At 36.9% G+C, this 21,745-nt stretch overlaps 1 protein-coding gene and 1 long non-coding RNA gene across 5 annotated transcripts in view; one reads left to right on the top strand and one right to left on the bottom strand.

Annotated features, from left to right (window-relative positions):
- MARCHF1 (membrane associated ring-CH-type finger 1) overlaps positions 1-21,745 on the bottom strand; it is a 228,838-nt gene that overhangs the window by 19,595 nt on the left and 187,498 nt on the right. For 2 of the 3 annotated variants that reach the window (XM_051789521.1, XM_051789522.1), the window contains 3 exons: positions 16,381-16,460; positions 15,373-16,110; positions 3,267-3,447 (listed from right to left, as the gene is read on the bottom strand). In XM_051789521.1, the coding sequence (XP_051645481.1) occupies positions 3,267-3,447; positions 15,373-16,110; positions 16,381-16,460 (999 nt within the window). The remainder of the gene's footprint in view (positions 1-3,266; positions 3,448-15,372; positions 16,111-16,380; positions 16,461-21,745) is intronic. The other variant, XM_051789523.1, reaches the window with a different exon arrangement.
- The window catches only part of LOC127471985 (uncharacterized), a 200,585-nt gene continuing 182,197 nt past the window's right edge, over positions 3,358-21,745 (top strand). Inside the window, exons 1-3 of one of the 2 annotated variants that reach the window (XR_007904826.1) lie at positions 3,358-3,468; positions 11,529-11,579; positions 13,226-13,373. This is a non-coding gene — a long non-coding RNA (uncharacterized LOC127471985). Of the gene's footprint in view, positions 3,469-11,528; positions 11,580-13,225; positions 14,001-21,745 lie in introns of those variants that run through there. The other variant, XR_007904825.1, reaches the window with a different exon arrangement.

Below are 21,745 nucleotides of genomic sequence, written 5' to 3'. Positions count from 1 at the left end.
ATTGGCACAAACCTACTGATTTAATAGCAACTATCTTAATTTATGTTAACTTAGTATGCTCCACATTGTCACTTATGCATGCTAACAGTTGTATGACATGATATTCCAACATGATTCTGCTATAAAACCTTAGATTTTGACAAAAAATTTGTTATAAAACGTTGAGGGTGCATGAAAGGCTAAGGCATAAATAAAGATGGTCATTCACTACTGAAACAAATTGTTTGTTTTATATCTAAATCATGCTTTTGTGATACTGCAAAAACCAAAATTATAGATACCTGTAATTAAGTTCGGTGGTCTGTAATTTTTTCCCCTCAGGAGACCAGAAGTAGGCATGTTAGAAAGGTATTATGATAAAATTCATCATAATGAAACAATGCACAGCCAAGAACCAAACTTTAGAAACTCATATCATGACTGATGAGAGAGTAAAAATAAAATAATCAGAACTGGTTGAGAGATGCAACCCTTCCACTTGTAGAATGTCACTTCAAATCCAGGTCTAATGGCCATAGAAATGCCATCATCTGGAGCTGGTTGGAAACTTTCACTTTAGGGGAAATAATTTCCTTTTTATTTTTTTTATAAATTAGTTTCTCATGGAATTGAATAGGTACTCTTCTCTTGAAACAAAATCTATGATCTTTGTTTAGGAAGCATTGAAATGAAATCTGTTTTCAGAATTCCTCAAAGCTTATTAGCAAAATTAATAAATTTTTGGTCAACTTGGCCATTTCCACTCAGCATACAAAAAAGTTGACAAGAATTGAATTGTTTTCAGATATAACTGCTCATAATGTCCCTGCCATTATGACCAAAGAATACCAGGCATTTGGAAATTTTGATTTGCTGCTGCCAGGCCAGACTTAGTTCTGGAGACTGAAGGCTCTCGAGGTCTACTACAGAGCCAACCCTTTGCAAAACTCAAAGCTTTCAAGGTCTGGAAATCCTAGAGTCTGTAGTGCTTTTCAAATCCTGCATCAAGGAGACAGGATTGTGGAGAGATTTGGCATTAAGGGCTGCCTCTCCCATAGCACTTTGGTCTCTGGTAACCATTCTTTGTGCCAATCTTCTGAAAACACAGACTACCAGGGAATGCTGCACAGCTGAGGTTTTGGGCTGTGTAAAACCTTCCAAGAAATTTGACAGTGTTTCATTGGAACTTTCCATTTTTGCAAAATACATAGGTTTTGACCAAAAAAAGCACTTTCAGTGATTTTTATAAAAGATGCTTGGGTGAAAAGTTAGCAGTCAGCTCTACTCAGATGGTAGGTCTCATGATCATTCTTTCCTCCCTTGCCTTGTCTTTACAACAGCTGTCAAAATGCTTGGTTTGCAAAACAGCTTCTCATAAACTCTTTAGTGTTTCACAAATCTTTGAACGATGGTGATGATAGTGCACAGACTTTGGAAACCTCGCTTTTGGTTTCTGAAATGAGTGTCACTTATAAGAAAGGATATATAATTAGATGCTGGGTCCATACTACACAAGTCAAATATTTGTTAGCACTGCACTTGAAGGGAGGAATGTTGCCAGCATATACTGCCAGATAGATAAACTACATTTGAGCACTGCTTTGAGCAAAAAAAAAAAAATATCCTACCTGAAAGAAGAGGCTAATCTTTCCTGTGTCAGAAATATAAAACATACCTGAGAACCAATGATAAGCTGAATAAGGTGGCAATCATTCAATTAAGAAATTACAGACTTGCAGGAATTACATTACTAAGTCTCTCAGTACTCCCTTAGTTTCTTTCAATTTAAAAATAAGGGAGAGGTGGTAATGACAACACACAGAACTAAAAATTCCTACTTCTGATATCAAGTTATGCACATTTTCCATTCCTTTTCTCCTTGGTAGCTATAAATTTTGTTTACCTTTTTAAAAGATGCTGTATTATCTAACATAACCAGGAAAAGGCTTTTGTTAAAAACACTGCTATCTGAGTATTCTCTTAAGGAAAGTAGCTGCTGTGAGAGTACTTATTAGATGAAAGGTTTAAGCAATTTGGGTGGAAAATAGAAACATATATACAAAAAGAATCCCCCAAAGATATGCAACAGGCAGGGTTTTTTAAACAATTATCTCTTTTCTGTCACATTAGTTAAAATTTATCTGCAATTACTAAAACGCAAGTGAATATAATTAAGTTTTTAGCCTTCTTTTTGTCTGTTTATATCTGTTTCGATTTCCAGCCTACCTAGTCAGATCTACCTGGCATTTGAGAACTGTTTCCTTTCCTATCACAAGCTTTGTTTTTCAAATCAACTTCAATTCTCTCTTCAGAAGTGGTTTATCATCAGGGACTTAGTAGAAAATTTTTCTGGATGGGAAATGTGAAGGAATTCCATGTGCTATCATTTCTCTGAACTGCTGCTACCCGTGCAAGGTTGACGAAACCAAGATGTCTTTTGCCATAGAAACACTACTGTGTATGCATATGCTAGTCATAAGTAATAGTTTCTACATGTTTTTCAAGGGCTCTCACACTGAAATTTATTTTAAATCAAAACTTGCCCAGTTCTAGATTGACTCAAACTTCAAAGATGCAACAAAACTCCAGGATGAGAGCATTTTAAAATAAAAATTAGAAGATAAATGATCCATTCCAAAGAAAACAGAACCCACATGTTTAACAAACCCTTTACCTTCCCTGTATTGACAGCCTGTGTAGCATTATGTTGATTTATCCTAGAAAAGAGATGAGTGCAGATAACATACATCTGACATTCAGGATGCAAGGTCACCCTGTATTTTAGATTCCATTAACTAATTTTAATGTATGAGTGATTAATTTGCCCATGAGTGTAACAGTTACAACAGATGCAGCTGAATTGACTGTGTTACTTCATAATTGCAGTCTCCACATTGGTATAAGCATCATTCTCAACTAGGAGTTAGTGGCTCAATGTAAAAATTACTGGGTGAACTTTGTTATCCAGGAGCAAAATGTGAAAAGATTTCTTTCAGGCTTAAAAATAGGCAGAACCAATAACAAAAAGCTGAAGATAAAAAATTCTAGAACAAAAAACTATTATTTGTGCATTTATATTGTATGTGTGATGAGAGTCTTTAGTCAAATCTTCTGCTGCTGCAAATTAACTAACTTAAATGTAAAAATAAAATCACTGAGACTCATTAACAACAGCAAAAACAAAGCCATTTTCGACAGGCAGATATTTCTTTAATTGTGCTGGTAACTTTACACGGCCATTCTGGACATCTGACACTTGAGAATAATTAAATTCAAAAGCACCATACCTTCCGGAGAGGTTTGAGCTTGGTCTCCATTATGAAGTCATACTTGCAGAGTTCACAACAGCGCGTGTCCGAGCTCTTAATCCACTGGTGCAGGCAGGCCTGATGAACAAAGCGCAGGGTCCCTGTGCAGCGACACGGTGTGATGAGGGGACTTTCATCATCGCCCTCACAGTGACAGATCCTGACAGGAAGGACAGCAAGAGTGAGTGAGGGAACTCGCCAACCAGCAATGCAAAGGGCTTGGTTTATTTACACTGCTTTCTCATCTTCAGACTTGACATTCAAAAGATGCCAGGTATATGACCTTTCAGACTGAGGCCCAGGAACACATTCCTTGTTCCTTTGTGCCATTTCGTAATTTCTCTTCGCTTAGTTATTTCTCTTTGAATTTGCTATGTGGTCTGAAGGTGAATCAATAGAAATAATACTGTTTTTCCCTTTTACGCATGGCAGAACCTTTGAGACAAATACCAGAGCTCTTTCTAAGAGCAGAATAGTTCTTGGTCTGTAAAGCAATGCCAATCAAATCCTCAAAGGCAGACAAATCTAATCCAAGCTGAAAATAATCAAGCATGATAAGTACAAGAAGTTCCTAGGAGACCTCTTTGGAGTTACACGGTTAAAAGAATCAGAGAGTAGTTTTAAGTACTCTGGAGTCATACATATGACACAGTGTATACACACATGCACACACTTTTTAGGAGGCAGGTGTTAAAAAGTCACAGTTGTTTTTTTCATTCTTCACTGTCCCTTTGAAGCACACAGCTGTACTATCTGGAAAACAAAAACTACAGCTGTAAGCAGACCCTAAGATAGAGGTTGGTCCCAGAACAGTTTTACCCTATGATGGGATACAGAGCTTTTCGTGTTGTGGTTTTCATGTTGCATAAAGTAGTCAGTGTTCTAACACCATAATCTGATGTTTTTCTTCTCTGACACCTGTCCAAATGTCCTGCTGATCTTATTCTCTTTACAAACAGTCTCCTGATCATATCAGGAAAATATTCACCCATTGAAACCAATGGGAGCTTTACAGGTAAGCATCTCTGTGAAGGCAGAGAAAGCTTTACGGTGAGCAGAAGGCTTAACCAAACACCTGAAATTAAGGAGGCCCACTTCAACAAAGAGTAACTCCCTCCCATCCCCAACCCAGAAAAACACACCAAAGCACCAAAGCACCCAAGCCCTAATCAGTGCCTGAAGTGTTAAACTAGCATGCAAGAGAAAAAAACAAAAACAAACTGAAGCCTGAGTTCTTTCAAAATAGAGAAGTAGCAGTAACAGCACAGATCTTGGTATCACACAAATGAAACTTAGACCTTAGACACTTAGGAATGGTTCCCTCAGACAAGACACAGGCAGAAGCGCCTGAAGATGTCTGAGGAATAACTCACCCTTTTACAGAGAAAACTGCGACTGCTCCACTCCTAGGGTAAGAAAAGGGGTAGGAGAGCCCTGCAATGAGATTGTCTTCCTACTGGTCAGGTTAGGGAAGACAGGTGACCTTCTTCCTAGCACAGGAGCTCCTGGTGTATGTCAGGAGGCAGCCTGGCAAAGACCTCCTGGAAAGCAGGGGGGAAGGAAATTCCAGTGTCTACATGAAAGATCTATGAATCAAAACTGGGAGCTTCACTATTCCTCCATGGTGTAGCTCCGAGCCATGAGAAAATGAATCTATGATAACATGAAAGCAGAACAAAGCTGCTTTGCTGGAAATATAAAGAGAACAAAAAAATCCAACAAATAAATGAAGCTTTGGAAACCTGGTCCACTAAAGTCAGGTTTCAGTGTCTGCAATGGTGCTTGCAGAGGATTTCATACCCCATGGCAATGGAGGGGAGAAGAAAAATACCCACAATTTTCTTCTTACACACGCTCATTTTTTGAGACAAATTTTACAAGAACTCAATTTACAGTCTTGTCTTTACTAATCCAGCCAAGCTACATGCATCAGTAGCTTAGTTCTCCTATATGGAGATTTCTTATTGAGCCTCTAGCTTAAGCAGAACTGAATTTTCAAAACACCGAATAGTTATTTTTCTAACAAATGCATTCCCAGTTGAGAGTTACACAGAAAACATTACTTTCTTTTTAAATTAAAGCTATTCCCCAAAGGAAAACCAGTATTCCTTGTTCATTTAAATTCAAGGTATACATAATTTATTTTACAGCCTTAGCATTTAAACTATTTAGAAATTAGACGACTAAGCTATGTACCCAAAAGCCTTTATTTCTACTACTCCCAAGGTTGTTTAAAACTATTTTCAGAGCTAAAAATACAAGCCTAAAACTCCACTGGGATCTTCAATAAAGTGACACTGCAAATTTGAAACTAATAGAAGTAATCTCTAGTCCAAATACTTCCACAGAAAAACACTATATGCATTATACGTTCCATTTATGCTTTCCTTGGACAGAAGTTAAAAGCCAAATGTATAAATAACAGGGTGACACTAAGAACTTACATTATACAGAAGCTTAGACTAAATAATCTAATGGTCTCTTCTAGCTTTTTAACTATGAAATATATAACTGGAATTAAAACAAACTTCAATAGGAATTAAAGTCCAGAGAAAATGACCAAAGGTATGGCTTTCATTAGCTTGAATGCTCTTTTGTCTCTTTGGTGCAATTTAGCTCTTTATTATTTGTTTAACCAGAAGAAATTAGCTTAAAAGAAATTTGTGCTACCTAAACTTAGAATGACAGTCTAAAAATATATGGGTTTCTGACAGCTATGGTAACAGTCTTGGCTAAATGTTTAAACATCTTCTAAAGCCTTTGACCAGATAACTTGCACTTTCTGCCTCAGCCATTAGTACCACATCACAATTTTCTCTGTCTTTGGCCTTTGCTGTATTCATCTATAATATACATCGTAAATATCACAAATTATAGAAAATAAATTGTAAATAATGGTTTTGAGAAATTTGTTGTGCAAGCAGAATGGAGGTAGGGATACAAAGCACAGACTTACCTGAATAATATCTAAACCAAGTAGGAGGCAGAGAACTTCTATTCTGGTTTCCAATTGTCAAATGATCATAACTGTCTGAAACTTTCATGCATCAGATCGGCTATTTACAGGGCTGAACTTATTCTGCAAGTAAAATTTGCTTGCATACTTTAGAAAATAGTTGAATGGAAAAAACATAAAACACTCTCTACAATAAAGAAAAAATATATAATTTGCTAAATCTATACTGATTTATTTACAAGTTCTAGTACAGCACTGATCATGCTTAAACTGCAGTTTCAGTTGCTCAGACACACCTACAGATTGTACATACTCAGCTTGTCTCAAATTTTTAGTCCTTTAGTAGATAAATGGCCTTCATTATAAACCAGTACTTTTGACCATCTGGAAATGGAGGGGAAGGAAATCAGCTATTTGACCTTTCAGTTTAAAGACCTTTATATTCACAAATTGAGCCTCAGCCTGCATAAATTTTTTTATTTTTTTTTAGGTTTGACAGCTTAATGCTTTAAAGATTCCTCTCTATGAACATCCTTACTTTTCCAGAGGAATAGATGAGCACAAGTCTCCAAAGAAGCTTTTCCTCTATAATTCATGTGTACACCAGACAACACAGGATATATGATCCATTAGCTGATCTTCCAACTCAGATAAACAAAATTTTATGTGTGTATGTGTATAATATACACCTACAGACATATCCCTATACACTGAGATCACAGAATATCTATATTTCTTTAAATAAAGCTTACTGTGAATCTTTATGAAATAATACTCTAACAGTGCTGTCATCCTTATGTTTAAGTTTTTGCTTTATATGCCAGTATTTTAATTACCCAGCACAGATTTTTCTAGCAGAGAATTGTTTCTACAACCTTCAGCACACAGATGTACCAAACAGAGAAATTAGTGCCAACAGTGTGCATATATCAGACGAAAAAAAATCCACAAAAATTCTTTAAAGGATGTTCTTAAGCAGCAGGTTCACACACATTGCAACAAATTAAGAAAAATATTTTTCAGGAAAAAAAATAAAAATTGCTAAAACTGAAAATACGTTTCAGTGTTTTATGAATTTATATAATTCATATAAAAACTGCTGCAGAGCTCTTGTATGTTCCCTACAAAACAACCCCTCCCAACCAAAACAACACCTCAAACAGAAACAGAATAGTTCAAATACTTCAATTTAGAAAACTTTTAGAGAACAATGTATGCAAAAATAGAAAGTTAAAGAAGTTTACTGTGAACATTTTAGAATAATTTTTCAGTAATTATTTTTGTTCAAAATATAACTGAATTTAAAGCACATTGAAATGATGCTGAAAAACTTACTGTAAATGCAATGCTTGATTGAGAAACTGTATGACATATTAAACTTTGTACCCTAATGACCATGCAAATTAGTAAGTAAAGTTGCCAGTAGTTTAAGGCATAGCATCTCTTTCACTAAATGGCATATTGCCACCACACATATATAAACAAAAGGAATTTCTTGTCTCATTAAAACAATGAGATGCAGATAAACAAAGCCCTCAGAAGTGAGGTATCTTCAGAATGTGGTACTGTCATACTGTCTTTAATTCCATGACTATGAACTGTCTTCCCATGTTTCCCATGGCCCTGTTCATTGTAAAAGATAGAAGGCAGAAAGGTAAGTATGAAACAAGTCTGAAGTTGTAGGCATTCATATGCTCATTGAATTTCAGCCTATTTTCAGAAAACCAGTAAGAGCTATCTTGAATGACTGTCCTTCACTTCTCATCAAATTAAGTTGTTTTTTTTTTCCATATAAACATTTCTTACATAATCTCAGTTTAAAATCTTAAATAAAATCAGTATGAAACAAGGAGTTCACATGGTAAACTTTCAGGTTTTCCTAACAGTGATTTATTCTGGCAAAATCATAGCAACCAAAATTGAAGTCTAGATCATTATCATCTAAGCTGCTTATTCCAAGAGATACAGGTAGATTCGAACAGATTTGTAGCTTTTTCTTCACATGCAGTTAACAGTTTTACTCTCATTAAAGGGAATAGCTGCTAATCTCTAACCCTACTGGAAAAACAGCAGTTTCCCTGACTTGTCTTTCACTAGTCCACCTGACTCTTCAGTAACTACGAAAACAGACTGATCTCGCTGCCTCTGTAGTGAAGTAGAAAACACACTTATTCTGCAGGAGTCCTGTGTGCACTGTGAGACTTAGTGCTCTACTCTGACCTAGCTGGCAAATGCTCTTCTATGACAGTATCTGTATCACTCCATAGATGACTACTGTCAAAGGAAAGTGATTAAAGATAAGAATCAATCAGCATGCCCCGTTTCCACTTCAAGCCACATTAGTAACCTTTTCACTAGGAGCAGCGCTGGTAGAAAAGTGTTTGCAGGAATTCTGCATCACCAGAACTCTTTCTGTGGATCCTATATTTTCAACTGGCACTGCATTTGAATACCTGATAAAATTTTCAAGGATTTTTGGCCATTACACATAGACAAGGGGTTTAACTATGGTAGTGTAGCACAGATAGCTTTTACAGACTTCCCTAAAAATACACGAAGTCAAATTTCACCCTCATAAGCAAATGTACAACCTAGGGGAATGCCTCTGTGACTTTAAAAAATAGAAGTGCAGATGGGGGCCCAGGCATAATGATGTACAATAATGCTTAAGGGCTATAAATGATGTAATGATGTAAAAACTGTATTGTTCTTTAACATTCCTGGGTAGTGAACAGCTACGTCCATGCTAACAAGCATTGCAGTGAAAATGTAGCAAATCTAGGAAATCTGTTAAAAAAAAAAAACAGCTAGGGCTAAAACCTGTGGTAACTACCCCAGACACATCTTGGTGTACATTGCTTTGATTTGATACTGATTTTAGGTTGGACTAGGAATACACCTTGCAGTTTACTTTCACTCAAAGGGAACACAGTTGGCGAACCCTGAGACCAATCCTCAGCATGGTCCACACTATGGTAAAAGTAATGATGATCAGATGTGCTTCAAAAGCAGGCTTTTTATCTGAACTAAAGCACTAATGGAGGCCCCCTTTCTCAAAATTAGGAAGAGCTACAGCCTTGTGACTGCAGCATGTTTACAGCAATCGTGATGCAACTTCTAGGCACTAAATTAATGCAGATGCCCAATACCCATACTGTCATCTTCCTGAGGACAGAAGTACACCAGTAGAAGAGAAATGCTTTTGAACTTTTAACAGATCTCCCTAATAAAAGAGGGAAATATTTTCTCCATATAAATATGCTCAAGGAAGATAATGCCTATTCCAGAAATACTTTTAGTGAGAAATTATTGAAAAGTCACTTAAATCTTGATCTTCACTGGAAAGCACACATGGACTCATAATGATTATGCAGAGAAAAATTCTTACCCTGTTCAGCGGGTACATCTCATTACTATATCTCACTATTGCTAAAGGGAGCTGAGTCAGAAAGAAACAGCAGAGTTGGAAAATGTTGGAGCAAGTGAATCCCTGGATTTGATTTTTTGGCTGTGAGGATTATTAGCTTCAAGCATGAAATACCATGAGCTTCTAGGTTATCTTAATTGGACCAAAAGGAACCAATTCCACAGGATTGCAAAAGGATGCACAAAATTGCTGTCACTACTGTCTGATTTTTTCTTAGGAAAACGATTCTCCTGTCCAAAAAAGGTCATTTTCTCTTTTGCCAATTTATAAACTGCTTACAGTGCTCTTAAATAGTTAGAACCTAAAATGAAAGCAAACATCTTTATTAAAAACTCCCAGCAAGTAATTGTCATTCATAAACAGAATCCACAAAAACATCAAACTCTGCTCATGCATAATTTATCACTTGGAAAAAAAAAGTTAAATTCACTGAATATGTTCAGCCTGCAATAGGTTACAGTGTGCCATGTTTCTCTTGCTTTCATTTTACTGGCTTTTTTTTTTAAAATCTCATTTCCATTCTTTGCACTTTTAAATCACAAAGTAATCTAAATGACAAATTGGTCTTACTCTCCATTTAAACACAGTGTAAATGAAGCACATTAATTCTCCATACCAAATGTAATCAATTTGTATAGATCTTCCCTGTCACTCCTGCCCTTCTATTATGCCATACAGTCAGCTGTCTTTACCTGACTAGAGGAAAACACATTTTCGAAATGTTGCACCACACTAGTGGAATTTCATAATGGCCCAGGGAAAGCTTTCTCTTCATTTCTGCAAAAGTGATATGAATTTGTATGAGACCCAAAAGCAAACAACATTAGCAAAAGCACACTAAATATTTTATTTTGTCAACATTTCTTGTCCTTCTATTAATCTCCCATTATATGTGATAAATAGGATATCTAACTGTCTGAAGAGTTACAAATAAGTGCTCCTCAGATGGCCTGTCAGTGCCACTCAAGATATGTGTCTGACAACATTAACTGCACTGAAAAAGTTCAAAGAACTAGAAACTGCATCTTAAGATATAGATTTCCTCCCACCCAACTGATGAAAAAGTCAAAGCTTTAAGGAACTAAACTCCATATAGAAAATATGCAAGTTTTAAGTATTTAGTGATGGGACCCTTAGAACCAAGGGTATCCTCTCACCCTTGCTTTCTAGTGAGAAGTGGTGCCATTTCACCTGTTTGCATTAAAAATAATAATAGGTTTTGAGAGAAAGAAGCAGAAGCTAGGACTCAGTTGTCCCCCAGATAAATGAGTCTAACCACAACAAAGACATGCCTGCCTTGCTTTGGCTCTCCTTGCATCCTTGTGAATCATGGAGAGCTTCCAAAAGAGACTGTATAACCAGAATTTCATATTGCTTCAAAGACTAATAAACCGCCAGACCATCATACAGAGGAGGATATTCCTCAAGAAGCAGGAGATTCCTATCAAAAAGTCACCTTGCAAAAATGGGAAAGTAAGTAGCAGCCCCAGTTCTTTTGAAGGAAGGGGTGAGGAGAACACACAGGACAAGATTCAGAGATTTAGCTCCTAATGAACCTGTCATCCTGAGACCAGAAGGTATGCACTAACATCCCAGGTCAGAAACCCTCTTCAGCCAAACACTAAAAGCTGGAAGTAGAGCATTTTCCAGTTTACAGGGATTTTAGAGGGCTCTGGTTGGTATTTCAAGTCTACATATTCTGCACTACTGTTTATTCACAGGATCCAACATCATGGTTTCAGTATAAGTAGTTTAAATGAGTGTTAAATATCAGTGGTAGAATTTAAACATATAAATATATCTATCAACTGTTCAACTTTCTCTTTTTTAACTCAAGGACTTGTTTCCTTCCAAGCAGCTTTCTGTCTGTTGATTGTGTGAGCACTCCTCTACCTGAATATTTCAGAATGTAAGTATTTTCATGTAAGATACTATCTTTTTGCAGGTTCTACTAATTAACATTATGAAAAAAACCCAACCTGTTACAATACTTGATTTCCCAGAGAGAAACTACATAATCATATTGCTTCTTGTCATGTGCAATATACACTATTTCTTCCTATCTGTGATTGTGTTAGCATATAGAAATGCCCATTTTACTCTTTTCCAAAGTTTTTAATGGCCTTTAAATTTGCACACTAGCTTTTAAAAACTAAGTTTTGAAAATTATACTTGAAATAGATTCTGCAGATCTCATAAATCAATATCATCTTCTTTATTTCTTCTCCCCATCTCTACCTGTCTTCTGGCATGGTGTACTCTTCTAGTTACTTCTCAAATGAGGGCCTGCTATTACCTGACTGCATAAACAGTGATTCAGAGAGTTCAACAAAATCAAAAATCGACTTCCAATAAGCATTTTTTTCAAAGTGAGAAACTCTGCCTTATTTAAGTGCATGTGGTTTTGCTGAAATGACTGAATCAGTACTACAAAATTATTTTACACCAGAAGCCCAACTAGTCAAACAGAAAATATCTTTCAACTCTCCCATAAGATCACCATTAAGATTAATTCAGAGTCAAAACACAAAGCACTTATGATGCACTAGTGGTAATAGCAACTAACCAATTTTCTTTCCTTAGTAATCCCCATGTGAAAATCCATGGGACTAAATCCTCACAATCCATTCACTTTATCATGTCTCACACATAGCTGTTCCCTTCAGGGAGATTATCCACACGCAGATGAAAGAAAGCTATTTCTGAGGCTGTGCCTCAAGCCACATCGCAAATTCCAGCATAAAGTATATATGAAGAAAATCTCAGACACAGGGCAATTTAGGAAAAGGGGTATCCAACTGTATGATTTAGAAAGCCTATCCTGTGAATCTTAAAAAGAAAAAAAAAATAATTATGTGCCAAAACAACTCAGCAGCAGCAGAATTTATGTTGTCCCTAATCTCAGAAGCAGAAACCTTCTAATGGATTCCAGAAGAAATCAGTAGTTCAGGGAAGAGATTGTAAAGACCATTATTGATGCCATGACATTGTTTCATCACTTTGAAAACAAAGAAACAGTGACAGTAGAAGGGCAAATGTTTCACATGAAGTGACTAAGAGGCTTACTTTAGACTAGCTAAAGAATATATTGTGCCATGGTACTATATCTGACTAATGTGCTTAAGCTGGAATTGGGTGTGTCCTACCACATTCCTGCTCATGTTGCTAAACGCAGATTGAAGAAACTGCTTACAGTAGTGTTCCACTGTCAACAATTGACACTGAGGAAATAAAGGGAAAAAAAAGTCTCTCCAAAAACTTAAAGACAAAATAACTGGCACCAAGATATGTTTAAGATCCCTGTTTCTCTGCTATTTCCACACAATCCCACTTAGGTGAGGGTCATTCCTCTCACCCAGTGTTGTCATACCTCCAGAAGATATGAACAGCTAGGATGAAAATAAATTTTCCACATCACAACCAGCTATGCTAATCCAGCCTTAGAATAAACATCACAAGTCCTCTGACCTTTTTCTGTTTTTCATGCAGAAAAATGGTGTCTCTATACTCAACTACATTGACATGTAATTATTCTTTTTTGTTTGTTTGTTTCAGATGCGAGATCATGAATTTGAAGAAAAACTCACCACAGTTTCATGAATCAATTAGGTGCAATGACCTGTTCTGAAAACCAGAAACTACGGCCTATACTGAATTGGTGGTAATGCTGCCTAAACGACCATATTAACACTGGTTGTTCAAAGTGCATCTCCACTGACAGTGAGCCTGGGGGCACACACTTGTCAAAAGCTTTCAACTTTCCTCAGTTAAACATGTCTGCCTGAAAAGTTTGCATGCACACCCAAAAGGCTCATCCTTGAAAAAAAAGCCTGACAAACAGTGCCTGAATAATTATAATAAAATTCAGTGGGTCAAGAAGACAGATAAAAGACAAGTCCACTTTTCATCTCAAAGCAAAGTCAAAGTTTGGTGACTTGGGCAACAGTTAGGATTAATCTACATGAGACAATTACAAAACTTTAATATCTATCTATTTATAGATATTACAAGACTTAAATATATATATATATATATATATATATATATAACACTGTACAGTAAAGCCCATATAAAGACCCATGCTGAATATTTTTTTCAGGTTTAGGTAGCTTAGATTCTTAATAATTATTAAATGACCTGTTATACATGTCCTGTGTGTACTACATTGGATCTTCAATATGTGCAGGCTTGGTGGTTCAGAAATTTAAGACAACTCTGAAGTTTTTGAAGTAGTTATCTGTGCACACCTCTACACACCTCATACACTGCATATACATTTCAAGTAATATGGTTACCACTGTTGCTGTTTCTTTGCATTTCCATAAGGTGAAGAGGTCCCAATCCAGCGGTCTGTTCCTGATATACAAGTTCATGTACAAAACCAGCTGGTCTTTACTCTTAAGAATCATAAATTATCATGACAGACAACAGTCAGACAATGGAAATGTATATTTATTTCTTGGTAAGCATAACAAGGAGCACATAGCACTAGCTGTATTAGTAATGGCTTATATCTTCTGCTATGAAAAAACACAAAGCCTGCAAGTTACCTTTTTTCTTTTTAGAACTAGGATCTTTGTATCGTGTTACGAGGTTAAAGTATACTGTGAAACTGCATGATGTGGCATCATGAACTTCCTCATCCTGACTGTGTTTACATTTCCACGCTAATTTCTTCCCAGAAGAGAAAAGTGAGAAGTTTTGGGTTAACATATGAAGAAACTAAGTCTGATTTACATTTTGTAGATGAGAGTCAATGCTGGCTCACAGGTTTTGCGATGAAAAAAAAGAAATGCCCGTTTCAGTTCTGTTAAACTTACGGGATTGTGCATTTTCATTTACCACTAAATTAAGTAATTCGAGACCTCCCAGCTGTGTACTCCAAATTTGGATGTTAGCTCAGAAGTGGCTAGCTTGCTCTCATTTCCAGAGTAAAATGCTCACCTTCTGGTTGCACGCTTCACACAAGGACATCAGACTGTCAGAAGCCTGAACTTCTGAACCAAAGAGAACTCTTAGTGTTGCTTTTCCTTTCCCAAAGCTTATTTTAATGCTTATGCTGCCCAATCATCCTTTTGTATCATTCCAATCCTTGTGATGGGTACTGACCTAACAGCCCCTACACATTCACAGTGTAGAGGTGGTTGGCACTCCAAAGTGCCATACAAATTATGTCACACCAGAGAGGATGTTTTGAAGGCACCATCCATCAGATTCCTGAGGGTAATGGCAACTTTAGAGGACACTGAATCAAGACCATAAATTTATTTCATATAAGTCAATGAAAAATGACAGATAGGGACCAAAGCTGGATTTGAACTGATCATCTAAGGAGGAAAAGCTCCATATCCCATTGTATTGAGCTATCTGGCACTCTGTTTCATTCTCTGCCTCTGGCTCAAGATTTAAAACACAGTAATAGTCAGAAGACACAGCGGGTCCCTCTTCAAGAAGATAGATAAGAGGAAAGGAAAACATCTGTTTCCCTTGTAGGACTGCTGTTTTTAAGTAAGAGAAGTATGTCTTCAGATTTAGATATGCTAACTTTACTGTAGCAAAGGTTCTTGTATTATTTCCTGTGGCCTGCCTAGTAGTTTATTACTAAGAAGCAGTGACAGAAAGCAGTCAAGAGAAGGTCACTCAGACCATGGCATTGAGAAATTCCTCCTAAGAATGTTAAATCTTTCTTATTAGAGACTAACCTGCACACTTCTAAGTCATCAGACCAGTCATCATAGAACACTGGAGGCTTCTGAACAGCATGAGGCACAGTGGGCCCTGCCCCAGCAGGTGCTCCATTATCTGGGACTGCCAGAGCATCACTGCCAGAGCCTGCCTCTGCAAAGGAGTCCTTCAAATCTTTACTGTGTCTAAGGAAACGTGCAGGCTGACGATCTCTGTGGTAGCTTTTCCCTTTGCTTTTCCCACATTTTCTTGAGGAAATCCTTGCTTCCTGAGATGATGCTGAAGACTGTGATTCCTTAAGCCTCGGAACCCTTCGGCGGTGGTTTAAAGTAGGATTCTCAGGGTCAGATACCTCTTGTTTCTTTTTTCCCACTGTCCCCAAGGTGACAAGTTCAACAGCATTATTGCTTGAGGACCCATCCTGGTTACTGCATGATCTATTGTTTCTTCTCCCTCTCCTGGCCAGTCTGGCCTTTTCTCTTGCTCTCCTCCTAGCCTGAGCCCACTGACTCTCATCCGAAGATGATGATGAATCAGATGCATTCCAGCTGGATCTCGGAGGCTCAGGATGCAGTTTACAGTCTTTCCCCTTTCCTTGCTTTTCTGTGTGCTCACCATTGTCTCCAGTTTCTCTTTTCCGCCTAAACCTTCGCTTTACGTGTTTCTTACCAGACTCCCTATTAGAAGGGGTCAGCACCATGACAGGGGTTGCATGTTCAAGCTCATCTTCTGACAAGTCATGCAAGGTAGTAGATCTAGACAAAGCAGTAAGCAAAGGAAAGGGATGGAAATGGTAAGGGTGGGTGGAAAGAGAGAAATCACAAAAAAAAGGATGAAAATGAGAACATGAATTTTAATAGAAAAACATGAGAACAAAAGCAAAAACAAAACCAGAGAGATCAAAAGAAAACTAAAGTCTATGTAAATTATGAATAAAGTTAAGCAGAAGCAAGAGCTATACAATATTTAATAAAAACAAATAACAAGTATCAGCCATATTAGAGTATACTTTTCTCAGTACATACCTACAAATGTCCTGAGTGGAAGGGCAGACAGACAACCGTGACTGACTCCTGGGAGCTGTTCCTGTTGTAGGACTGCTTGCCTGTTGAAATAAGTTAGACAGTTTGGAATCTTTGTCCATGAAATACATTGCAGATATTTTACTGCTTTGCCACATGATAAAAAAATTAAAGTAACTGTTTCTGCTGTTCATAGCTCCCTGTTGAACATGTACAAGCTCACGAAATACAGGAAGTTTGAACAAAAGCGAAACCTATTTGTGGAACTAAGAATGACTGAAGTGTTTGAGCTCTCATTCGCTCATGACTACTTTTTGTCATTGTTTGAGGAAGCAGCTTTTAACATTTGAATTTTCATTTTGATCTACTGTAAATGTCTGATGGGAAAGGATATTGTTTTTATTTCATGCAATCAAACAACCATGATGATTCCTTTCAAAATGGCATGAAGTGCATTTGTATTATGCTAAGTGATGAAGAACCCAAAGCTAACCTATGTTGGACTGAGCAAACAGTGAGAAAATTAAAGTGCGTTTTAAAAGGTTTTCAAGGCAATCAGATCTCCAAGAAGAGCTGAAAATGTTAAACTGATGAGCCTGAGAAGTCCAAAGTGCAGGCTGCATCTCTACAGAACTGATCACAGCAGGAGATATAAAACATATTTAGTGTGCAAAAATTTTGCTCATAAGGTTGTTGCTACAACTTGCAGATTCAGTTACTCAATACTTTCACTGAAAACATATTTTGATGGTGTTAACAGCAAACCATTTCAATCTGCCTCACCATCTACTGGCAGCAGAGCTGTATGGACATGTAAATCCAAGGCATTTTGTTTTTTCAGGATCCCTCATGAGACACAGTCTTGTGGGAAGAGGGTTCAACACAAATCATTGTTAAAGCTCTTACCTTCCCTTAGCTGATTAAGGGCATTAGCTTTCAGTATGAAACCTATCCTGTTGTAAGCATCACTACCAAATGCAGACAAAAAAACTACAAGGCTCAGAGTCCCACAAGATTGTGTACCAGATGCAAGGGATGACTAGTAAGCAAGAATAGAAATTACAAATCATACGACGATGTAAAGGCTGTCATTGCAATCTCTTGTACTAGCAAATCAAATTCAGTCACATGTAGAGTCTGTAATTAAAATTACTTTTAGTTCAACTGTCACAGATATTTTTGTGGTGTCAAAAAGGTGTTTGAAAATTAGTAGTATGAGCAAAAATAATTACATTATTGTACCTGCTGTACAGTGTACCTGCTGACACTTCACTTTTATCCAGGGTTCTTAATATCCATTACATTTAATGCATACAGCTTTTGGAAACATCAGTCACCACTGTGTGCATTTTTGCTTTTGACTGGATACCAGTTGAGACTTAAGAATGGTGCTTTTGTATTAAAAAAATCTTCTAGCTTTTGGAATTCAAGTAACTCTTTTTACCTATTGATTAATATCACAAAAATACACCAAAATCCACTAACAATATTACTAATTTTTCACTACCATGAATGAAACTTGGAGATACAAAAACAAAGCCAACTTGAGAAATTAAATTGATAAAGCATATGGACACAATGTTTTTGCAATGTCTGGAGGAACAAGGAGGAACATTAATGTTCCTCCATGCAGTCTAATGCTGGAAAAAAAGGACAAGTATCAGTGAGAGAAACTGTATTTCACATCTCCTTTTCTACAATAGCAACATTTCAATCACATGCACTGTGACAGAGTATGAATTTTTCTTACATGCATATTAGAAACCTATGGTATATATATATGGTTGGGTATATAATCTTTTTCCACCTCAGCCTCTGTGATTAGTTTTATGTAATTAGGCATAGCTTAACTATTTAATGAGAAAGTATGTAGACATCATCACCAGAACCAAGTTGTTGGGCTATATGCTGCTGCTGCTGCATGTGAAAAAATGTCCCTCCAGACTAAACCCCCAGTGAAGGACTGCTGAAGCAATCCAGCCCCAGAGTCAAGTGTGGACTCCCGAATTCATCTCTCATGAGCTCCCACTTCTTTTTTCCCCTCACAGCTGCAGGACTGTCAGCATTGCTTCCTTCAGGATTGCTGTACTACAGGGGTTTGGCTTGATCTTAACTGGTGGTCAGGTCATCTCCATGCTGTAAAAGCTATTTTTATATCATCTTGCCACAAGCATCTTTTGAAGGGATAAGGAGAATGGATAAGCTGGCCCAGTAACCATACAGTAGGTCTGCACTGGTTCAAGAAAGTTTGAGCAGCTATTAAAGCAGGAAGTCAGCTAGACAGTTCTTAAGAAGGCTGAAATCAAGCCAAAAATTAAAACAAATTCCTTGAAAAGCTTTTACACTTACTATTTGGGACTGCAGACAGGTGGAAATCTAATTATTTTAAAGTAAAAATTACATTACCAGTTTGATTACCTAAATCTTATATATCACTCTCAACTGCAAGGAGATCTGGACTCTTTCAGCCCTGCTCAGTCAAATTTACTTTCTAGTTCCCCTGCACTGGCATAATGATGTTATGTTTAGCTACACATAACTCAGAGAAAAGTTTATTTCCTTCAAAAATAATTTATGTAAAAATCTTTTAAAATAATGAATGCTTTTAGCTTGTTTGTCTAATCCCTATTGGAGCAAACATGACACTTGGGCAGACAAAATGCCAATGCACCACTTAAGTCTTCAAAAACAAAGCAAGAAAACTCCAAAATGCCAAGTTATACACAAGATAATTCAGATTCTTACCTGTGAGCAAGTTTATTCAATTGGCTTCTACAACTTTTAAATACAAATTTTGATTTTTATCTACTTTAAATTAGGTCCTAATGGTAAAAATCACAGAATCATAGAATACCAGGTTGGAAGATACCTCAATGATCACCTAGTCCAACTTTTCTTGGCAAAAGCACAGTCTAGACAACATGTCCCAGCACCCTGTCCAGCTGAATCTTAAAAGTGTTTGATGCCGTAGAAATAAAAATTAACTGATGCAGTGATTCACAAAATCAAGAAACTTAGTGTTTCTGATATTAATTTTCTGATCCTTAGTTGTGTTCCTCACAGGTATTTATTTTGTAAATAAATCTATTCTTATCTCTGAAAATTATATAGGAGTAGAGTGACCTGTTAGTGTCAAGTCTGTCCCTGCTACCACATGCCACATCAATATAATAATTCACAGTTGTTTTTAAAAACCTGTAAAATTCAACTCAGCTGGAAGCCTAGTCCAGACTTTGCCCCCAAACCCCTCTGCTTTTTCACCCTACCCTGTTCTGATAGCACTAATTGCATCTGCTTTCTGCTGCCAGCACTTCCTCCAGGCTTACCCCAATTCTTTGGGCAATATCCACTCTTAACCATCTCCTCTACAAGCTATACATCTCAAACTAATTGAAAAAAAATAATAAAAATTATAGTCTTGATTCCAGTCTCAGAGTGAAGACACCTAACGTGGCAATTAGTTGGATTGTGTATTTAAGAGAGAATTGTGTATCTTCAAGGCATATTCGACAAACCTGAACAAGATAGTTTGAAGGTATTCTGCTCTCATCTTATCAATCCAACTCTTTCGGGAATATATATGCAACAGATGTCGGAAACAGTCTCAGGTAGACAGATCTTATTGCTATAATTGCTATCCCATTGCTATATTGCTGTGCAGCACACTGAATATTTTAAGATACTGTATTTAGTAAATAGAGGGATCAGACTCATGCTGAAGGACTCTAATTCCACTTGGCAGGCAGAATAATGATTTTTTTAAAAAATAGTATTTCTTAAATGAATGTCCCTCTTCAGACAGCTATATTGTACAGCTTATTGGAAAGGGAAAACTAAACAAGCACTAATTTTATCATAGCAAATTATATCAGCAGCAGAATTAAATGTGGTAATTCAAAATAAAGCTGTCTCACAATTAATTTATAAGCAAGGCAGCTCATTTCTCTATGCTATCAACACAAGGAAGAGGTCTGAGGGATAATGCCAACTCCAGCTGATTATGTTTGACATTTCAAAAACATTGTTAGTAGAGAGAGATTCCCCAGTCACCACCTTCAGCTGTCTTGGCCAGTTTAGATGAACTCTCTAGTCAAGGATATGCAATTCAATTAACAGACATGACAGAGCACTCATCCATAATTATTTTTGGTATGTTCAACAGGAATTGATAGTGTTCTTTTCAAACAGAATACTGGTAAACACAGAGTTTTCAGGACAAGTGAGATGATAATCATGTACCTGACACAAGGAGACTTCAGTGTCACACACGTGTCTGTGTTAAAAGGCCAGCAAAGACAGAAACAGGGGACAGAGAGAAGTTCAACTGATGAAAGCAATAAGAATTTCAAATCAAGACTGCCTTTACTTTGGCGTTCAAGATCTGACAGAATTTTCCAGATAATAACAAAAAATGGGAGTACTCATAGGCCATACGTTGCTTAGCCCTGCATGTTGAAACTAGTTCAAGAATGTGAGTCAAGTTGTGCTCTTCTTAAAAACAGAGAAGGGCTCTACTTTGACCTAACAGAAAAGCTGACTAAAAACATGTTCCACAAGTGTAAAGCATGCACATAGGAATGGAGTGAAGCTTTAAAATAACAAACCAGATGTAATGGACAGCTTATATAAAATGGCCTCACAGAAATCACCAAAAGGCTAATGAATCCTCTGATGTGTCTGTTCTGAATAAGGAAGGCCAGAGACATTTCCAAAAGCTGGTCAACTTACGTCATTGCTAAAGTAGAAAGTTGCAGAAAACTGACAGGTGTTAGGGCAGACAGGGAATATATCTAATACTTTTATTCTCCTATTGAGTTTGCTCTAATAGCAGTGATGCATCACAGAATCCTCCAGATCCCACCAGCCATTACAGTTAAAAAGATGAAACTCTATCCTATTTAAAAATCAGCACACAAAGGGACAGATACCTTAGAAGATGAGAGCAGTTTGCATGGCAAGAAGCTCAGCAGGAAACTGAGACTGTGTATTTTAATCTGAAAATATTTGCTTTGTAAACCATGCACCTTTTGTGGAACACATCACCTTTATGAATCTCTACGTGGACGATTCCTTGGGTCTAAAAAGTTCAAAAACCTGGTGAAGGTGACTCAAGTTGGGTATATCTTACAAGCTGTGTCTTGATGGCAACTGAAACTTATGCACATGGGTTTGGGGGAGAGGGTTTCTAGGTTTTGGTTTGTATAGTTTTGGGGTTTTTTCCTTTTCTTTATTTGTTTCTTTATGATGGTGTTCTTGCTTTGTGTTTAGATCTCAAAGCTGTTATATATAGTCTGATTTATGGCTTTACAGCAACCATTAAATTATTTGGTAACTCAATTTCTGTTAAATTAGTTTTCACAGATTTTCT

The sequence above is a fragment of the Manacus candei genome, unplaced genomic scaffold (assembly GCF_025592945.1).
Source record: "Manacus candei isolate 608988 ecotype Guabito, Panama unplaced genomic scaffold, ASM2559294v1 h1tg000028l, whole genome shotgun sequence".
Lineage (NCBI taxonomy): Eukaryota > Metazoa > Chordata > Aves > Passeriformes > Pipridae > Manacus > Manacus candei.
This window is presented reverse-complemented; position numbering and strand designations above follow the sequence as displayed.